Source organism: Phycodurus eques, chromosome 6, assembly GCF_024500275.1.
Source record: "Phycodurus eques isolate BA_2022a chromosome 6, UOR_Pequ_1.1, whole genome shotgun sequence".
Classification (NCBI taxonomy): Eukaryota; Metazoa; Chordata; class Actinopteri; order Syngnathiformes; family Syngnathidae; genus Phycodurus; species Phycodurus eques.
The window spans coordinates 25,299,685-25,320,033 of record NC_084530.1 but is presented as its reverse complement, the minus strand read 5'-3'; the positions used below and the strand labels follow the sequence as shown (position 1 = coordinate 25,320,033).

Sequence of the window (20,349 nt, the reverse complement as noted above, 5' to 3'; positions counted from 1 at the left end):
TTTTCTTTTACGGTACATATTAAGTTCCTCTTGTTTCAACAGACTCTGGCCACAGTTTGACATTGTTGCCCGCCAAGTACTGTTTGATAGTCGATCTAAAATTGTGGTTCCACATGAAGGGACAGTGTTTGAGTTCTTCTTTAATATTGACAACAAGATATACTCTAAGAACACATTGTTGACAAAGTCCATCACACCAAAGGTTGGTTATCATTTTTTTATAGGAAAGACAAATAATCAAATTAAACATTTTAACTAAAATAACATCGTTTTTACACAGCATTGGAAGTATACTTGTCTGCTCACCGTCATGTTGGAGGCGATCCAGCCTGTGCTGCTTGCAGGAGAGCCAGGTTCAGGAAAATCTACTGTGTGTAACACCCTGCTGTGTTTTGATAAGCCACACATTAAAATACCAGCTAGTTCTATACGGGGTCCCACAGACCTGCGCCATTTACTGTGTGGAATTAGCTACCAGAAGAGCTGTCAAAAAAACAAGGGTGTCATGACGAAACAGCCAGGCCTATTGCTTTATGTGGATGACTTGCATGAGACACCTTGCGGTGAGTAAGAAACAGTACACTACAAAATAGGTGTACAACATTGGATAACGGGACAATACTAATTGTAATCCTCATTTTCCAATTTTCATTTTAATAGATGTGACTGGGAAGACTTCAAAAATCTTAGAGACTCTACGACAAAGTATTTCAAAAGGAGGGGTTCTTGCATTTGATTCTGATCACTTCAAGGTGCTCAGTCCCGGAATCGTCACCTACCTCGCTACCTGTTGTGTCTTTGAACTGGACAATCCCCACGTTGGCGTAATATCTTCCAGGCTATCCCGACTGTTCTCCATTTTTGCACTCCCAAGCTTAACCACAGACTTAATATTTTCTATTCATTCGCCTCAGCTTAAACTCTGGCTCAGGGATGTGCCATTTATCCCTAATGTGGTGGACATGGTACATTGTATTATCAACGCAACAGAGAATTTGTATGAAGATGTTTGTAATAATTTCCAGCCTACTAAACAAAGGCCCCGTTTTCTATTCTCTCATCATGACCTGAAGAAAGTGTTTCAGGGGATGTGCTTATGGCAGCCTGTCCTTCAAAAAACAGAGACGCTAGACCCGAAGTTAAAATCGAAATGTTCCCCGCTCCCTCAAGAGGCTTTAGCCATGGAGCTCAACATTGTGCATCTCTGGATACACGAGTGCATGCGTACCTTTGTTGATCGGATAAGCTCAGAGGACGAGATTACTAAACTGCAGTCGCTCATTGCCAAGGCAGCAACGGTACACTTTACATTGCAGTTGCGAGACGAATCCAACCTTGAGGCCCTCTTCGCTCCAAGCTTCAACAGTCTCATTGCACAATTAGGCCCACCAGACACCTGTACATCGAGAAGTCAAGTACAAGAACCTGAATCCGCTGCATCCACAGACCAATCCAATGTCCCAAGACTACCAGTACAAGAAACTTTTCTTCAGCACTTGCTAGAAATCATGACTAAGCTTACATATGGTCCTCAGCTCGTTGGGAATCATTCTCCCATATTAAAACGTAGCTCTTATCAGCCACAAAATCTCAGTTTACTGATACAGCACCTGTTTGCACACATTGATATGAAAGACAATGAAAAACAAGATATCGATGGCCACTTCGCATTCAAATACACTTTGCACAGACAAAGGATGTGCCAGATGTTGCATATTTTCAGGGCTCTGTTAATACCCGGAGGTCATGGCTTGCTAATGGCCTCAGGTAGGGGCACAGGACGTAAAACCACTGTACGTTTAGCAGCCCATGTCTCAGGCTCCCACCTGATTGAGGTGCACTCCGGTAACGAATGTGAGTTGCAGAAAATTTTAAAAGAAGCTGGGAATCAAACTCGAGTTTATGAAACTAATACCATCATACTGGTTCATGATAATATAAGCGCCTCTGTCAGAGAAGAGCTATTGGTGGCCCTCAGGTCCTACCCAGGGCTATACACAGACCAGGAGCTGGCCAAACTTGTTTCTAGGGTGACTGCTGTGTATAAAACAAAAAGATTCCTCTTGGACAGCTGGATTTTTGACAAGTAAGGAAAAAGTATTGCATCACCCTGTTAGATGATATTTACTTCTAACCTAAAAATGGTTGTATTGAAGGCACTGTGACAATGAATGTTCTTTTTAACATAGGTACTTGTGCCAAAACCTCAGAGACGTGCACGTATTCATGTTGATGCCTGCCGTTGTGTCAACCAGCAGTGGAAACTATGATTGCAAGGTGTTTGGGTTGCTGAAACTTGTACTCATTGTATCATTTCATGTAAAAAAACATGTTTTATGTAAAGTGCATATTATAGTCACATATGTGTACAATTCGCTGTGCTGTGCTGTGTTTTGCTTGAACTACTAACATATTACGGGTTCTTATTTATGCTGCCTAATGGTATAAACATCACTTTGTCACCTAGGAACAAATAACTAAGGCTCTTGGCCTCTGCTGTGTGGAGATGTACCAACCTTGGTTCAATCAGTCTTTGACAGAAGTTGCTGCTCACTACCTGAAAAACATTTTTCAAAACTGTAAGTCATACGGCAAACATCCTTTTATTTCTATTAACTGCCAATGACGGTAAGATAACTGTAGGTTTTCCCCCTTTAATTCAGTGAAAATGCAAGGCTCACAAGTTGGCCTGGCTGTAGCAATGGCAGGAATCCACCAGTCTGCATATCAGTACGCTTCTGTCCTTCTAATGGCACAGCCTTTCAGCCCTTACACATATATGGCATTCATTTCTCACTTTAGTTACCTCTGCAAAGTTATGTTCAAAGAATTGGAGTGCCGATCCAACAGGTATTTGTTTTCCTCATTTTACCTTTGCAAATACAGTATGCAGCATTTGTGTTGAGACGTGTTAATCTTAGATTAACAGATTAACACGTCTATAAGATCTCAACAATGAACTTTGTGTCCTTAGTGTGGTTTACCCAGAATTTGTGTGTGTGTCTTTTCTGCTCTCTAGAATAAGTGCTGATCTATGATAATTTTTTTATTTGTATAGACTTAACACTTGTCTGTCTCAATTGGATGCCCTGGACAGCACGGCCATGAAGTACAAACATGATTTAATTAGAATGCAAGGAAAAGTTGCCGAGATACAGCAGGTGAAGTATGCACAGTCTAACCATAACTGGTTACAATTTATAAACTCCAGTGCAAAGGTTAAATATATTGCCTGTTGTTTCAACCAATGCATCATCGTAATTATTATTATTATTTTTTTATATATTACCGGTACTTTCACTCTGTAATACTTGTTTCATAGCATATTATAAATACTGTATTGATATTCACTATTCACCTTCTGCTCACCTCCCCCCCGCTTCCTTTTTTCAGCGTGTGGATGAGCTCCTCGGAGCCATAGATGACCAGAAGAGTTTGCTTCAGAAAGCTGAAAAGAAATGTGCTAAACAGAAGAGAAAGATACAAATCCTGGTAGACCGGATCACTGAATCTGAGGATGAGGTGAACACATAAAATATCTGTTTATGAGTACTCACTGATGACACAATGCCAGTTCATAAACTGATTTGGAAATAGTGTTAATTTTCAAATTTTCTTCTTAGCTTAAACCCTTTTTTCAAGCAGCACTCGATGTGCTCCATAGTCTGGACCCATTAGACCTTGAAGAGGTTCGCCACTACAGAGATCCACCTGATGGGGTGGTGCTTGTCATGGATGCCGTTCTTTTGCTCTTTGACCGGCCTCCTGGCTGGGACAATGCAAAAAGACTGTTCGGACAATGTAACATGTATAAGGTATCTTTTAAAAGCATTCAGAACTGATAGATTCTATGTGTTTACCAGATTTGACACATGACAAATACATTACATTTTAACATGATACTACAGTGGTACCTCATAAGTTGAATACATGGATATAGACATTTTCCAATTGAATATAATGTAAATTCAATGAATCAGTTTCAAGGTCAGAATGATCCCATCATAAAACGTGACAATATTTTAGTTACTATTTTGACATGCAAGTGTATAAATAAAGTTAGGTATTCTCAACTGCTATATATAGTGCTTGTTCTCATTATGGTCGCAGGTGAGCTGGAGCCTATCCCAGCTGACTTTGGAGGAGGGTACAAGAGGCAGGGTACACCGTGGACTGATCACCAGTCAATCACAAGGCACACATAGGAAATAACCTTTCACAGTCATATTCACACCTATGGACAATTTAGAGTCTTCAATGAACCTGCCATGCATGTTTTTGGAATGTGAGAAGAAGATGTGAAACTCCACACAGGAAGGCCGGAGGCTGGATTCCAACCCCTACCTCAAAGCTATGAGGCGGACGTACTAAACAATACACCACCAAATTCACTCCTAACTATAATGGAAATAATGCAAAATAATTATAATTGCTTTGATTGTTGTACATTTAAGCAAGCTGTTAATATTTAATAACAACTGACATCTCCAATAGCAGCTAGCCAGTTGAAAGTCCGCTAGTGGCTAGCAGGTAAAATCTTTGGCTTGCATGACACATGACATACCCAATAATATTGCTTGCTGCTCTGGATGTGATTTCATGTAACCTCTGGTGTGTACAGTATATTCTTAGTACGTTTTCATAAGTGTCACCAAACATCTACAAGAAAACAAAGAAAAAGCTAAACACATGCTAAGAGCAGCTCTAGTGTGAAATGTTGACATCATGCATGCATTCACAGCATTTGGGACTGTAGAAGACTTTTTAAGCCCCGAACTTGTGGTCTTAAGTCTCAATTTTACAAATTTACAAACATTTGACTTGAGAGGTGCCACTGAATTTCAATTACAAGTGCTCTTTCTTTTGCTCAACATTTGCCACTGCCTTTATTATTATTATTAATAATGTATTTATTTTGTTCATCCCAGTGCCTGGAAGTATTTGACTTCTACAGCCTTACGGATATACAAATGCTGCAACTTGGTGAGTTAATTCAAAACCCCATGTTTGTGCCGGAGTGTGTCCGCGAGGTAAGCAAGGCCTGCGAGACTCTCTGCCGCTGGGTCCTAGCTGTCAACAATTGCGGCTCTAGGCGATACCAGCTGATGGTCAGGAAACAGCTGGACTTAATGCTTATAAGGGCTCAAGATCAACTTGAGCAGATCAAAGATTACATGGAGGAAATAAACCGTTGCCTCGCAGAGCTCGATGTTCAGCTACTACCTGAGCAGAAGTTGCTGGATGAGCAACTGCAACTACTACACAAAGCTGAGTGCCTGGAGAGAAATGCTGCTAATGCTGTGGCACTGTTGTTGAAACACACAAGAGTATGGAGGGCTGAAGCTCAGGTAATAACAAACATCCACAAACATCTTTTGTTGGAAGAGCGGGCTCGCCCATTAGGCAATACAGGCGAATGCTAAGGGCACACATTTAAAAAAAAAAAAAATTAAATTACAAAAACTTTTTTTTTTTTTTTTTTAAGCGCATGTAAATCACCGATGAGGGGTGCTTCATTTAAAATCTCATGAAGGGCGCCACATTGGCTGTGTATTTGGCATAATAATTACAGTAATCTGTGGGACGGAGCCCTGCCGTGAAAAACGAAAAACTGTAATTGACGCCCCCCCCCCCCCACCAATTTTTTTTTTTTTTATAATTGCCTATATTAATAGTTGAAACCATAAAAAACACAAACTATGATCCGAAAACATTTTAATATCATTTGAAACTCATTTTAGAACTTTACCATTTAAAATGATTTGTTTCCAAAAAATGCACCTCCAGTGCATGTGTACATGGACATGAGTCGAAGAGTCGCCATAACTTATACCTACAACGCAGAACAAACTTAGCTCCTCCCTGACATACAAAGCTTGTCTGTCAATTAACCAGCAGAGGCGCGGCATAATACCACAATTGCAGTTAAAAACAACACCCAACTTGTGCAATCATGGTTAGATAACACGTTTTCATGATTTCAAATATTTTAGAATCGGAATCAGCCTGAAGTTAGGCTGAAGCAATTGCCTTCAAATTTTATATGCAGGAAAAATCGTGCAACTAGTTTGCTGTCTACAGAAGTCAGCACATTGTCAGCTACGATTAGCTGGGATAGATCCACAAAGACCTCTATTGCACAACCCTTGCGCGCTGTATTTTATGCTGGAAACGACGGCGTAACCGAGAGAGAGCGTAGATATAGATAGATGAATTTCTTATTCATCATTGATTAGTTGAGTGTGTTAATTTTTCCGATAATTGATGAAGGAAATGTCAGTGGCCAACCGTTTGCTCGATAATCAATACATTGGGTATTTGTATGTGTGCAGTAATATTTTTTTCTTTTCTTCCTTCAGGTTGCACAGTTGCAGAGACAATGCTTACCAGGAGACGCCATGGTCCTGGCTGCCATCATCTCATATTTAGGCCCCTTTGCAGCTGATATACGCACCGAATTGCTGAGCAAGTGGAGGGTTTTGTGCCAGACCGGAAATATCGACACGAACCCCAAAGACCACAGAAGTTCCCTGTTCACCTCCACTGACACGGCACCTCCCCAGCCATCCTCTGATTTTCTGGTCCCACTGTCCGAGACACTGCAGCCTCTTCTGTGTCGGGTGTTGGGTGTGACACAGTGGCCATCGCACGAGACGGCACTCACCAGATTAGTCCGGAAACTGCTGCTGTGGGGCTGCAGGAGGAGTTGGGTTAAATACTGGCCTCTACTGGCTGACACCCAGCATCATCTGGAGATCAACTCTAAGAATTGGGTCATTACAGGTGAGTGTTGGGAACAAGGTGGTACCGTGCTTGTGCTGCTAGTTTATGCCCATTCGAGACCATTGCGGGTCGGGATGGGATCACAATATGAAATACTACAGAAGAAAAAGCATATCTATATCTGTTCTACAGGCGAAATAGGAGACGATGTCAGTCTTGGGAAAGAGTTTGAGTGTGACATAGTGGTTTGTGGTGATGATCCAAAGCTAATCTGCCAGTTGGACCTGGCTGCTGAGAAAGGTAACTGCAACTGATAACTGGAATCATCATACAGTACAACCTCTAAATTTGAAAGCCCATGAAGTCGTATTTTTTTTCGTAATTGGAAATTCGACCTGATTTCTGAAAGTCACAACGTCAGAAGTCGAACCGCCGTCATGCATGACATCAGAAATGGGACTTGCGATGTATAAAAGTGCCACACACGTCCCTGTTTTTTTTATATAAAACAAACATTGGAGGTTGACGAGCATCCTGGAACGGAATGTGTTCGACTTCAGAGGTTCCACTGTATTTAAGGTGACTATCTCAAGTGATTTGGAGTTGACATGCACAACAAGTGCATCTCAATTAATTTGAATATCAGAGAAAACCTATTTTTTTCGCAGTGTTTTAATTTAAAAAGTTAATAGCTCATGGTTTTTAATATATAATTTTGATGGTTATATAAAGATAATCAAATCTCAATATTCACCATAGGAAATGGTCATCCGAAAAGTATTTTCCCATTTTTAATGAATCTGTGTATGATTTCTACTTTTTGAATTGAACTACCCGTAGTGAATGAAATGAACTTTTGTACAATTCTTTCATTTCTTGTGTGGCACCTATATATCCTGTTTTTATTGCAGGCTTGAAAGTCCTGGTTACTCATATCGAACGGGTAACAGTCAGTCCAAAGTTTCTCGCTGCTTTGGCCCGTCCCGCTGCGAGTTGCCCCCCAGGGTCAAAACAGACTGCTCACCAGACACACCCTGATTTCTGCCTCTTGCTTAGCACCCACTATCCTACCAGACTCCTCAGCACCGGTAGGAAGCAACAGCTCAAATTTCATTCCTGACAAGAATGCTTGGATTTTTACACGATGCCTCATTGTGCTTTCTTCCTGCTCAGACATCCATCCATCCATATTGGCTCAGGTGGATGTGGTTGACCTGTCACCAAGCTCGGATCAGATCCAGGAGCTCATGCTGACACAGCTACTGCAGTCTGAGTGCAAAGTGCTGCTGATTCAACACCTCCAGATGCTGAATGACAAGCAGCTGCTGCAGAGGAAACTGATCACAGAGGAGGTGAGTCAGAGGCATTTACCGTACAACAATATTCTGTCACAATTTGAAATCATTGTCAATTGTTAGATGTTGGCATCACTCACGTTTGTACCCTATATAGCTATCAGTCATTTGGCAGCTTTTAGCTGAATCAATTCTTGCTCGAATGGAGCTAATATAATCTATTCATGTACACTCAGACTCGGATAAAAGCACAATGAAATTTGCAGTATTCCCAATTTTCTAGTTCAGACTGGCAGCTACTCAAAAACAAACAAATCAATTATTCCACTTTGAGGAACAGAGGACAGTTTCCTCCCCCTATAATTCATCCATCCATTTTCCATACTGCTTATCCTCACGAGAGTCGCGGGCGTGCGGGAGCTTATCCCAGCTATCTTTGGGTGAGAGGCGGGGCACACCCTGAACTGGTTGCCCAGCCATTCACACCTACGAGCAAATTGGAGTCTTCAACTAACCTAGAATGCATGTTTTTGGCATGTGGGAGGAAACCGGCGTACCCAGAGAAAACCCACACAGGCACGGGGAGAACATGCAAACTCCACACAGGGAAGGCCCGATTTGAACCCGGGTCCTCAGAACCACGAGGCAGATGTCCTAACCAGTCGGCCAGCATGCCGCCCCCTATAATTGTATAATTAAAATATATGCAGTTTTTAAAATTCATATAGCCCGAACTATTTATTGTATTTTTGCCTCTCGTCCGAGCAGGCTTCATCAGTTCATGCAACAAGGCTTAGTTAGGGTGCACTAGCCAGTGTGTGTCTGTGTGTGTGTGCGTGTATGTCTGTGTGAAAAACTCAACAATTTATGCTCCAACTTCGAAGGATGCCCTAAAACCACATATCTTTTTCGCATTCCAAAATAATGATATCTTTTGGAATGCAAAAAAGGGGAGAGCCCTTAAGCTTGTCAGTCCACCAGAGTCGTCGGGTTGAAACACCCTCATTAATATTCCATTCAGTTATAAAGTGATCGTGGAGTTGTCTAACGGTCAGTGTTATAATGATATGTTTGGTGAACACCATTTGTATCAAAGCGGAAGATAACTGCCTGTTCATGTTTGTATATATGAATGCCATTAAGAGAAATAGTTGGGTACTTGCTAGCATCCACCAGCCTTGTTGTATTCGAACTGTCTCCCGCGACAGTTATATATACACAGGTCCACACACATCATTGCAAAAACATCTATCCCAAACAGAAAAAAAAATCTACGTGTTTAACTGACTGTACTAAATCTTTTTGTAGGACTCTGTGATGGACTCCATCCTGCAGTCCGACACCACACGAATGCAAGCACCTGAGTTCCTCACCCAAGTGGCTGAGGTCCAAGAATCAATTACTTTTGCACAGACTGAGTTGCAGCTGGTCAATGAGAGGCAGGAGTACCATGAGCCCCTGCTGGCTGCTCCCCAGCAGCTTATATATTTGGCTTGGCTCTTCTACCAGGCTTTGCAGGAGGTCTCCCGCCTTTCCCCTACCTATTACTTTTCATTATCTGGCTTCATTACAGTGATGCAGGAGGCCTTCGCAGAGAAGGTTAGCAGACTTGTATCATATGCCACCGGGAAGGTGATAGGGGGAGTAATACCAGCGATAAGGAACAAGATGGTGGCAAAATTGATGTTCTACTATAGGCCATGTCTCTTTAGAAGCCACAGTATGGTTTTCAAGCTGTTGGTAACTTTGGCTGAGATGCAGACCAACCAAATCTGCTCTCCACCGGAGAGGACATCTTTCCTTGTGGGATTAAAAGATATTTTTGCTCCTCAAGATCCACATTCCTCAAAAGATAATTGGATATACCCTCAGGTTGACTCTGACCTCCTCTGTTTAGAGAAAATTCCAGCCTTTAAAGGGCTGACTGACTCACTGACCTCTTCACACAAGGAGTGGCAAGAGTTCCTGGACGTGCCTTCCTCAGTCGTAGGAGGACCGGTTCCCTGCGGATCTCACTCCCATCTTTCCTTGATGCAGCGGGCTCTCCTCTCGAAGACCCTGCGCCCGCACTCCACAGGGGAGCTAGCTGAGGCCATGGCGGCCTGCCAGTTTCGCCTACCACGCCACACGTCAGTTCCTCACTGTGGGAACCCGGGGGGTCTTTACACATTTCTTGTGGAACACGAGGGACCTATCATCCTCACATGGCCTTGTCCATCAAAAGACAAGTGGACAAGTATTCAGCCTCTCCACTTAGTGAAGCTCTTGGCCTCCAAGGCTACTGATATAAAGGAAGTAAGGATAACTGGTTTCATGAAATATATACATTAGATTTTTTCTTCTTCTTCTAAAGAATGTATATTTATGGTGCAGGTGAAAGTCATTTCCGTTGGAGGACTTTGTGATAGTAACTTCATCATCTTCACTCTGGAAAAAGCACTCAGAGATGGTCACTGGTTGGTTTTTAATAACTGTCACCTGTTGGAGCATTGGAATGCTAAACTAGTGGCCTGTTTCAATCAGCTGTTTTCCCCTTTCGGAGGTAAGGGGTGTCTTGTGTGGCAGACGTTCAAAGAAGTTGGAAAGTTTAAACAAAAAGTTTAAGAGGACATTTTTAACACTTCCTTTTTTCTATTTTATTTTATTTTTTTAAATTTTTTTTTAGGTACCATTCCGACAGATGTGGGGTGATCAGCATTTGACAGCTAAGGCTTTGCAGTTTTTGTAAGCATATCATTGTCTTGCCCATGGCCCGGCAATTGACATTGGAGCAGCACTGAAAAATTCCGCAGTGCAAGATGTTTTTCTGTCCCCAACTGCAGTTCAGCGCCATTTTGAGAAGCTTTATCGGAGTCACAATTTCCAGACATGTAGTACAATATGCTTCAGCTTGTTTGTCATCATAATCTTCCGCTTGAAGCGTATGAACAACTGGATGTCAGTACAGGTAACACATCACTCTCCAAAGCATCCGCTGAATCAAGCTTTTATTCTTGCTTGAGTTCTAGTCCAGCCCTCCAGATAGACTTTCTCTGGCTTTGCGTGAACACCTGCCCTAAGAGTTTGGGGTTTTCATCAATTGTGGTAGTAGCAGACCTTTTGCTGTGTGGTTTGTCAACAGAACAGAATGAGAAACTTGTCATTTATAACGTAAATTGAAACGCATTAGATCAGTGTGACGGCCATAAAGCTGAACTGCAGTCGGGGACAGAAAAACCTCTTGTCAGGCAGCAATTTTGCAACGCTGCACATGTCAATATGTGAAACGTGGACAAGGGAATGATATGCTGACAAAATCTGCAATGACTAAGCTGTTAAATGCTGACGACCTAGCATCTGTCCGAATGATACCTAAAACAAAATAGAAAAAAATAACTGTATAGTGACTTTTTTGGACACCCTATATATTCAAATTAACGGCGCCTCTTAACCGTCCCTCAGCAGCAACCGACATGAAAAGTCCTCACCCAGACTTTCGACTATGGTTTCTAACTGAAGAATCCACTCAGTCCTTCCTACCTGGTAGGTTTTTCAATTTATCGCTTCTCCCCCTTGTGGTGACCTATTCAACTTTTTTTTAAATGTGAGAAAACCCCCCCAAAAATCCACAGATGTATCAGGCTTACTCCCCTTGTCGTGCGGTGTACTCGAGGTGACCAACACAGCACACCACACACATAATGATCCGGTATCGCTCCAAAAATCACCACTCTCCTCCCCTGAACCTGTTATCTGTCATAATACCAATACTGACCTGTGACAGGCCATGGTGCCACACGGCGCCTAGAATTATAGTAGAAGAAATACAAGCAGCTAAGCTACAGCAACTGTTATCTGGTAACTACTTGGCGGTTATAAGCTCTTAAATTTTTTTTTGGTGTTTTTTTTGGTGTTTTGGTTGAAAATAATCAACACGTCCTAGTTGCTCCTCAACTTATGTGGAGCAATCGCGCAAGCTTCAAGTTCATTCATTCCGTTTCACATCACAATCACAGGATTCGTGGCCTAACATTGTGGTTTAACATTGTGATCGTCGGCCCCGAACATTTTTCCAGCAGCTCAGGGAGGAAAAATAATTCTTAACACACCCAGCACCACAGAATAATCACTCAGGATAAACTTGCAGAGACATCTGAATATTGCGCCTATTTACTTACTGTATGTGCGTCCCCCTCTTAACATAGATTTTAGCACTGTGTATTCTGTAGATTGTTGTTCCTTTGTGTATAATTTTTTCCCCAGTTTATTCTATTGGCACATTTAAAATTATGCTTGCTCATGTTGCATGTAATAACGATGAGGCTATATCAATTTAATCCAGCGTCAGTGCGAATGCGTGGCCTGCCTCTGGTTTGTGACTCCTCCTGGAATGTGAAGGAAGAGCTGAGCTGCTCTTTGCAATATTTATCGTCCGTCGCTCAACGTCAGTCGGGGAGCGTGGCCGACAACTCGGAGCTGCTTCTGCGCTGTGCAGCGTTTCACTCTGTGTTGCTACAAAGAGAGGCCTACAAATACTTGGGCCAGGCAAGAATCTACAGCTGGTGAGAACTCCAAACTTGTTGTGACTAAGTAGGCTGACGATTATGTCACGATGAATTTGAAAATATAGGCATCTTCAAGGATTTGTTTTTTTCCCCCTCATTTATTTCTACTTTAAGGAGCCAGTCAGACCTTCTAGCTTTGGTGAATGCACTCTTTTCTTCCGCTAGTCTGTGCCAGGACAAGACTAAAGCTTTACAATACATAGCAGGTAATGCGACATGAGCAGCCCAAGCTACTGTATGATGGGAGGGATTTGGTATTACCTCTCTCACACTACTGAAATTCTTTTCTGTCTCGCAGTCAAATGTATACATTAAAGTATATAAATTGTGAAATTGAGCGAAGAAAAATAGCGGTATGTGTGCAAGTGTTTTAGTAGATAGTAGTAGTTAAAAAAATGTCAGTATGTGTGACAGCGTTTTGTGTGTATGGGGGAAAAAAATATAATTTGGATGAGAGCATTTCTGTGGTTGTGTGACAGCGGGTCAGTAGTGTATGTGAGTGAAAATAATTTATGTGATTGAGAGAGCATTTTAGTAAAGTGTGTGGGCGAAAATAACATTTAGTGAGTGGGAAAGCATTTCAGTAGTGTGTAAGAGGTTGTCTTGAATTATATCGCTGACGGCCCTTGTTCCAAGCTTTGATCAAGTTGACTCACTGTGATGGTTTAAGCAGATTACTATTTTTTTTAATTTCAATTTCTAGTCAACCTTGTGCATGGCGGTCATGTTCTGGAGTCTGCGGATTCAGAGGTGGTGCGGAACACTGCAGAAACCTGCTTCAGCAAAGCACCACCTCTGGCCAGCGGACCGCACATCCTCGCCAATGTCATCAGCAGCACTGAGCACTGTGGTAATGCAACCCAGTTTGCAATTATTCTGTGAAGTAGAAGAATATGTTGCATGACAGCATTAGCAACTGCGCTAGCATCCACAGCGTGTCTGTCAGTCAACTAGGCCCTGAAGATAAAATCGTACATTTTTTTTCCACAATATTCCATTTTCTAATTTTAATTAATCCCCCCCCCTCGCCCATAGAAAAAAGAAAATGACAAAAGAAGTTTTAATTTTGAATTAAGTATGTTTTTTTTCATGCCCCTAGATTTTGCCAAACTCCTACGAATGTTGGATCGACAGCTGCTGCACTCTGTGGACGTCAGCGAGCCACTTCTCTTGGGTTTCAGTGCTGACGTGGAAGCTGAAATAGAGAAAATCAACAGTGACAATCTGAACAAGATGCTCCAGGCCTCCCAGACTCCCCCAGGATTAGCTGCAGTTTGCAGCAGTGTGTTGGCGACGCTGCCAGAATTTAGTCTGGCTAGTGAGAAACTGCATGCGCTGCAGGATTACCTCACACATCAAAACGAAACCCGATTAAGAAATGCCGGAGCTGTTTTCCAAAGTCCCCTGTATGACTTCCTCCTGACCGAGTGGCATGAGCTGAGCGTCTCTGTGTCCTTGCTGCTCTCTCGGCTCCGACAGCCACTTCGTTACGTAACGACGACCTTCCTGTCCCTCTCCACGCTCACCACATTGTCGCGTTTGCAGAGACGGGCAGAGCTCCTCAGCTCTTACCTGTGGCGCGACAACACTTCAGCACCTCGCGCCGCTTACCGACTGTCTGCTTTCTCCAATGCCAAGGGCTTTCTGGTGGCGCTAATGAGAAAGGCCGCTCAAGCGCATCACAAGTACATCAGTGATATCAATCTGCGCCTTGAGGTAATGCTAATTGACGGTGAAATGATACTGAAGCAGATTTTAACGTTGCAAGAAAAAATATGTGAACCCAATTGAATTTCCTGGATTTCTGAAAAAAATGTGATCTGATCCTTAAGTCACAACAATGGACAAACACAGTTTTCTTAAAACTAATAGCACACAAACAGTAATGCCCTGCAGTGCTTATAAAAAGTTAGAGATATTCGGCTGTTGGATGAAATTTCTGGATTAACCAAAAATGCACTGTGATCTTTACAGGTCAACTCAATTTGACAGTTTCTAAACTTTTGAATGTACGTCTAACGATTCAATGTTTCAGTACTCTTTGCACAACTTGCTGTTCTTGAAAAAGACGCTGAACAGCAAATTTCACAACTGGTGTTTGATCGTGACTCAGTCAAGTCATTTCTTGATTCAATTAGAATTGATATTTTATTACGCCTCTTTATCTTGCTGTTCACATTTTGACATCGTGAGACCAAGACAACACCTAATTAGGGGTTGAATGACTTTTTATAGTCGGCGCTAAGGTGATGATCGCCGAGATCGACTTAATCGAGGACGTTTTGTGGGCGCCAGTGTGGAAAAAAAACAAAAAAAAAACACAAGCTCCAAAACACACAATCACTCTTCTTGCTGTCCTCAGTGCATAGATCTTGGTCGTTGTGGTTGGAAGCCCACCCCAGAGAGAGAGATTTCATGATTTTATTTTTTTAATAATTTTGATGACTATAGCTTACAGCTAACGAAAACAGCAAATTCACCTCAAAAAATTAAAATTTGATTTTACAATATTGTTAATGCAACAATTAGGTAGAAAAGTATGTATTTTCTGATGTTTCATGAAACTGTGGCATGTATAAGTTTCACTTTTTAAATTGATCCACTAAAATAAATGTACTTTTGTATGATATTCAGAATTACTGAGATGCACCTTTATTTTCTTTCAGTAGAAGAAAAAGGAATACGTTTTAAGAGGAGTTAAAAAGTGATATCAAACTCAGTTTAGCTTGACCATCTTACCTCTGATTTCCTTCAAAAATCATTTAGGATTCTTGCTTAAATTTTGCAATGCTATCACTTTTCACAATTGAATGGATAACCAAAAGTCTTTTCATCCTTCCAGGTTCGTGACGATCCATTATTCACCCCACTTCCAAAGGATATAGTGTATTTGTGTGACCTGGAGCTAAGAGGAGCATCGTGGGATGTGCAGAGGGCTGCCTTAGAAAACACACTCTCCCCTCAGCCCTGCTCCATGCCTCTCATTTGCATCAGGGCACAAGTGAAAGACGCACACGTCCCTCGTTCACACAACTTCGATCAAGTCTATCATTGTCCGATTTATCTGGAGGACTTGGACACTGGAGCGGAGGGGCGAGATGGCTTTAACGTAGTCACAACAGTTCCGCTTCCTACTGCGTTAGAGCCTTCTTTGTGTAGTTTGCGGAAGGTTCGGCTAGTGAGTAGACTTTTTGACGCATAGGGTTATTACCAGCTTTTCACACAGAGATCCCGCAAAATCGCTGGATCTGAGGAGTAACAGTAGAAAGAGAATTTTCCCCCACAACTTCTTTTAACCCAACAGGGTGGGAGAAGTGGGTGGTAAACGTAGCGCCTCCCATCGTACCACCAAAGGAAAACTGAATAGTTAACTCTCATTTCGTGTTGCCGCGATTTACACAGAACAAGGTGGAAACCTACAGGCTTTTACAGAATTCTTCATTGAATTGTTTAATTGATATTCTGATTATTTTTGTACAATATTATGTATTCAAACACAAATGTATGAATGTGGTGTTGGCATACTAGCTCTTAAGATAACGTGTCCATGTTGCGTTTTCATTAAAAAGCTTGTCTTGTCGTAGTGATAACTGATGACCATTTTGTTTGATTTATCACAAGTAGAGACAACACCGAACCTCTAACTGGACTGTCACGGATTTAAATCTGAAACGTCATCCCATAACTCATTCAAATAATGATTAATAAAATCTTGCTCCGTTTGTCTGATTCATCATCTAAGTCTGGTGTAATAGACCCTTGTAACTTCACAGGTTGCTGATAGAATTGAAACCTTCTGTTAGCTGTGTTTGGACCATCTACTACCACCTATTCCTCCTCTTCCATATTTCACTTCTCTCGAGTTCACTAACCATAAATTTGTCTTTTTTAAAAGTCTGCGGTTCGTTAGTAACAGTATGATGACTTCCTGCCCTTCTGACTCATCCTCTAGGCAACATGGACAGACACCACTACGAAACGTTTGAGAAGTTTGGCAACAACACTTTCCTGCTGCACCTTGACAACGGCCGGGCGTGAGTACAGTATTTCAAACATGCCTGCACTGTTTGTCCAAGCGACTTTATGTTGTCGCTGTCCTGTCGATGCAGATTCGGGCGTCACTCCAAAGACGAGCCGTCCATCTTGGTGCCATTAGAGCAGTGTTGCAGGTACAAATATGCAATTTATTATTGCTTTTGTGCTGTAATTGTCCCCTTTTACCTCTGCTTTGAAACAGACCTTTTTAAATTCCAGTGGAATCTGTGAATGTTAATCACAATCCATTGAGGGGTGCTGGATAGACCTTAATTTGTTTAGATTTCCAAGTAATCTGTTCCAGGTGCAGCACAGATGATTTACAGTTAGCACTTCTGCCTCCCAGTTCTGAGGTTCTAGCTTCAAATCTTAGTTCAGGCCTTCCTGTGTGGAGTTTGCATGTTCTCCCTTGCATGCATGCTTGGTTTTCCGGAGTGCTTCCGGGCTTCCTCCCACATAACTTGCTTGTTAGGTTTATTGAAGTCTTTAACTCGTCCATGGGCGTAAATGTGATTGTCGATGGTTGTTTGATTGACTGTACAAGTCAACTTGGGTAGGTTCCAGCTCACCCATGACCCTAAAGGACAAGCGAAGGGATAGTCATTTTCATGTCTGCCTTAAAGTCAGATGATCTGGGTTTGAATCTCCATTGCTACATGCTTGCGTGCAGGATTTGCGTGGGAAGAGAAGTTAATTCTTCTGCCTGTAAGTATACGATGCTGTCATAGATAGATGATTAAAGATATATTACTTGTAGTAAACAATTGATAGTTTTTGGTGAAAATTACAATTGAAAGATAATTTCCCGCAGTACACTTGATGATCTCTTGGGGTTGGGAATCAGTGCTTTAGAGGTTCCACTACAAAGTGTGACACCAGTTTCTGCTTTCCTCTCTTTCCCTTGCCCTTTTTCTAGAATCCGTCGTTCCACCTGGCTACGCCTGCGCCTGCTTTCCCTGCCTCAGTATCGCCTCAGCGACGTCATGCGGGCCTCGCTTTTCCATGACCCCCTACAGGGCGTAGCCCCGCTGCTGACTGAGCCCCACCTTGATGCCCTCGATCGGCGCCTGAAAACCGTGCTGAATGCCGTGAGTCGTTGCGTGGAGAAGCAGACTGAGGGCGGCGGTGAAAAGGTCATTTACGACGACATCGGCCAACAGAAGGACATGTAGACGTGTCTAGCCGTCCTGCCCCTGATGATCTGATACAGTGGTGTTCTGACTTACAAGTGACACAACTTTTTCACTTCACTGCTTTCTCTTCACAAGTTTTCTAGATACGACGCTGTATCTCTGCCGATTTTTTTGCTTTGACTTATGAGCAAACATTTTTGATATGGACATTAGATCGTGACAGCCAACTCAACTCATTTCACAACTTGAAGCAGTTTGGCAGAAACTGAACAACTCTTCAAAAAAGAGATTTCAAGCTGTTTATTGACCCTCTCAGTTGAGGTTTACTGTCATATAGAACACAATACAAAGAAAATTATATGTGTATTTACAACAACCATATTATTTAGCCCTAGGAACGTCACCAGCTTACTGCTAACACACAATGCAAAACACCATAGACAGGCTAAGAAGACTCGCATTGATGTTATAATTCTGTAAGCAACAGATATTTGAACACAAATGGTGCAGCCACACATGTAGAAAGATAATATAATGATACTCATTCTTTATCCTCTACACACACACACACACACACACACACAAAACAACTTCATATTACTGCAGTTTACTAAGCAGACTCTTTAAGAGTCTGTATGGTTGTAGAATACCGCCACCTGGTAGCCAAGGTGCAGACACCAACATGAGCACAGTGTGGGGTTGGAATGTATTGCCTTTTCTATTCCTTTCAGTCTTGTAATATGTTTTGAGATATGAGTGTTTTCACTTATGATTGTGGTCATGGAACAAATTAAAATACAGCAAACATTTTCTGTGGTTAAGTATTTTACGTTGCTTTATAAAGGCTTAAAATGTGGTTTGAAAGCTACAAATTTGAAATAGTTGCTCTTTAAGCACTGTTACTGCCATTCTTATGTGTACAAGCGTATATTAAAGTCAGTACTTTTCATAACAATACTTAATGAGTCTGCGTTGCAGCTCGTTGGCCCGCTGGCTGTCCTCTGCCTCCTTTTCTTTCAGGAATCCAAATCAATAATTCACCTGGCAGCTCATATCGATGACACCTTCTCCCTCTTCTCTAGCCTTCGACTGCTTGCCCAATCTAATCCAGAGGCTTAGCTGAATTTTCATCGCAAGGGCAGAAAAATTCTCATTTTTTATTATTATTATTATTTTTTTTAAAGCTTGAGTGTATAAGACAGGTGTTCAGTCTTTGGACCATTCAGAAGCAAGTAGAATTGAGGTAAAGGTGACTTTTGGCGCTTGAGGACGCTGGCACCCCAGAGGAACTGCGCAAGTTTGAATGGGCATACTGACTCCTTATACTTGTTCTGTCCCCCGCTGTCCTCTCTTGCAGCTCTTACATATTTGACTTTCATATTTGCTCTACCGTCGGGCACCATGTCAGGAACCAGCAGTGACCAGCTGCACAGATCCACCTTATCTGTCTATTCCGTGAGTACCAACCTTGGTTTCTGTCTATGTAACACATTTTGGCTTCGACTTGAGAGCAGAACGCGCATCTGTTCATGCTTGTGTGTGTTACTCCAGAACCTGATGGAACATTTCAACCCAGGCCTTCAGAAGCTTGTTGCTTTGGGTAACAGCTATGTCAAAGCTTTTCAAGGTTATTGTGCGCGAGTGTATGAATGAGTGCAACACAGAAGACATTTAAAAAATATATTCTAATGAATACATATGTATTTATGCCATAGTTTAAAACGGTTCCCAGGTGTCTGCTTGATGTGTGTGATGCTGTGGTAGTGGTTAGCACATCTGCCTCACAATTCTGCAGCTCTGGCCTTTCTGTGTGCAAGTTGGTATTTTCTGGTGTTATCCGGATACAACAGCATCCTCCCACATTTCAAAAACATGCATGTTAGGTTCATTGAAAAAATTGCTTACCCACGACCCTGATGAGGACAAGTGCTATAAAAAAGTTGTGCAGCCAAATGAATACTATTTTATTCTTACTACTCAAGTTATAAGTTTGTAGTAATGTTCTGAGAGTTTGCAACATGGAATTATATTTGTTTTCTGTGTTTTTACAGCATTAGCTGTTTGTAGTGAGGCCTACTTCAGTGCTGTAGCCAAAATGGGAGACCAGGCGATTCACACACTATCTTCTCACTCTCTTGGTAAGTGATTAGGGTAGTAGTTATCAACAAAAATTCATTGTCAGAATGGTAACAGTTTGTTTACCCACTTTATCCTGTCTGAACTGTGCACTTTTTGAGTGCATGAGTGCCTACAGTATTTTCCACTAGTGTCACTTACATCATGACTGCTGGGACCTGTCGTTTTAGTCAGTCCCACGTCGTTGGTTTCGTTCATTAGAGCGCACGTGCTTGTTCTACTTTAGATAACTTGAGAAGGTCAGAGCACCGCAGCTTGACAAGCGGTCCTATGGGGTGACACATGCTAAATTATTGATGGGGGCAGCCTTATTTCAGACATGCTCACTCTGTCAGTTCCAGTCTACCCGTGTCCTCACCAGCAGCACATTGTTTTCGTTCATCTTACCATTTTGTTAGGCATTTTTATGATTGAATGAATTAAAAAAAAAAATTTTTCTTTGCAAAGTATGTCATACTTCTTTCTCCAGGTTACTTGTTAACA

General features: G+C 42.0%; 3 protein-coding genes across 7 annotated transcripts in view; all 3 read left to right on the top strand.

Moving 5' to 3' along the window:
- The window catches only part of LOC133403561 (dynein heavy chain domain-containing protein 1-like), a 32,154-nt gene extending 15,564 nt beyond the window's left edge, over window positions 1-16,590 (top strand). For 3 of the 5 annotated variants that reach the window (XM_061678517.1, XM_061678513.1, XM_061678512.1), the window contains 22 exons: window positions 43-202; window positions 281-563; window positions 661-2,086; window positions 2,190-2,277; window positions 2,468-2,579; window positions 2,664-2,850; window positions 3,059-3,161; window positions 3,394-3,522; window positions 3,624-3,815; window positions 4,929-5,348; window positions 6,360-6,783; window positions 6,916-7,023; window positions 7,635-7,811; window positions 7,897-8,075; window positions 9,327-10,313; window positions 10,392-10,560; window positions 11,460-11,540; window positions 12,340-12,559; window positions 12,677-12,768; window positions 13,266-13,412; window positions 13,662-14,278; window positions 15,405-16,590. In XM_061678517.1, coding sequence (XP_061534501.1) covers window positions 43-202; window positions 281-563; window positions 661-2,086; window positions 2,190-2,277; window positions 2,468-2,579; window positions 2,664-2,850; window positions 3,059-3,161; window positions 3,394-3,522; window positions 3,624-3,815; window positions 4,929-5,348; window positions 6,360-6,783; window positions 6,916-7,023; window positions 7,635-7,811; window positions 7,897-8,075; window positions 9,327-10,313; window positions 10,392-10,560; window positions 11,460-11,540; window positions 12,340-12,559; window positions 12,677-12,768; window positions 13,266-13,412; window positions 13,662-14,278; window positions 15,405-15,764 — 6,661 coding nt within the window. In that variant the 3' untranslated portion in view covers window positions 15,765-16,590. The remainder of the gene's footprint in view (window positions 1-42; window positions 203-280; window positions 564-660; window positions 2,087-2,189; window positions 2,278-2,467; window positions 2,580-2,663; window positions 2,851-3,058; window positions 3,162-3,393; window positions 3,523-3,623; window positions 3,816-4,928; window positions 5,349-6,359; window positions 6,784-6,915; window positions 7,024-7,634; window positions 7,812-7,896; window positions 8,076-9,326; window positions 10,314-10,391; window positions 10,561-11,459; window positions 11,541-12,339; window positions 12,560-12,676; window positions 12,769-13,265; window positions 13,413-13,661; window positions 14,279-15,404) is intronic. The other 2 variants (XM_061678516.1, XM_061678515.1) reach the window with 2 other exon arrangements.
- Window positions 1-17,782, top strand: part of LOC133403562 (extracellular serine/threonine protein kinase FAM20C-like) — a 45,412-nt gene extending 27,630 nt beyond the window's left edge. Inside the window, exons 11-13 of the mRNA XM_061678518.1 lie at window positions 16,515-16,596; window positions 16,672-16,731; window positions 17,514-17,782. Coding sequence (XP_061534502.1) covers window positions 16,515-16,596; window positions 16,672-16,731; window positions 17,514-17,769 — 398 coding nt within the window. The 3' untranslated portion in view covers window positions 17,770-17,782. The remainder of the gene's footprint in view (window positions 1-16,514; window positions 16,597-16,671; window positions 16,732-17,513) is intronic.
- A 1,321-nt stretch (window positions 17,783-19,103) lies between these two features.
- baiap2l2b (BAR/IMD domain containing adaptor protein 2 like 2b) overlaps window positions 19,104-20,349 on the top strand; it is a 9,321-nt gene continuing 8,075 nt past the window's right edge. Inside the window, exons 1-3 of the mRNA XM_061678520.1 lie at window positions 19,104-19,185; window positions 19,282-19,357; window positions 19,782-19,868. Coding sequence (XP_061534504.1) covers window positions 19,132-19,185; window positions 19,282-19,357; window positions 19,782-19,868 — 217 coding nt within the window. The 5' untranslated portion in view covers window positions 19,104-19,131. The remainder of the gene's footprint in view (window positions 19,186-19,281; window positions 19,358-19,781; window positions 19,869-20,349) is intronic.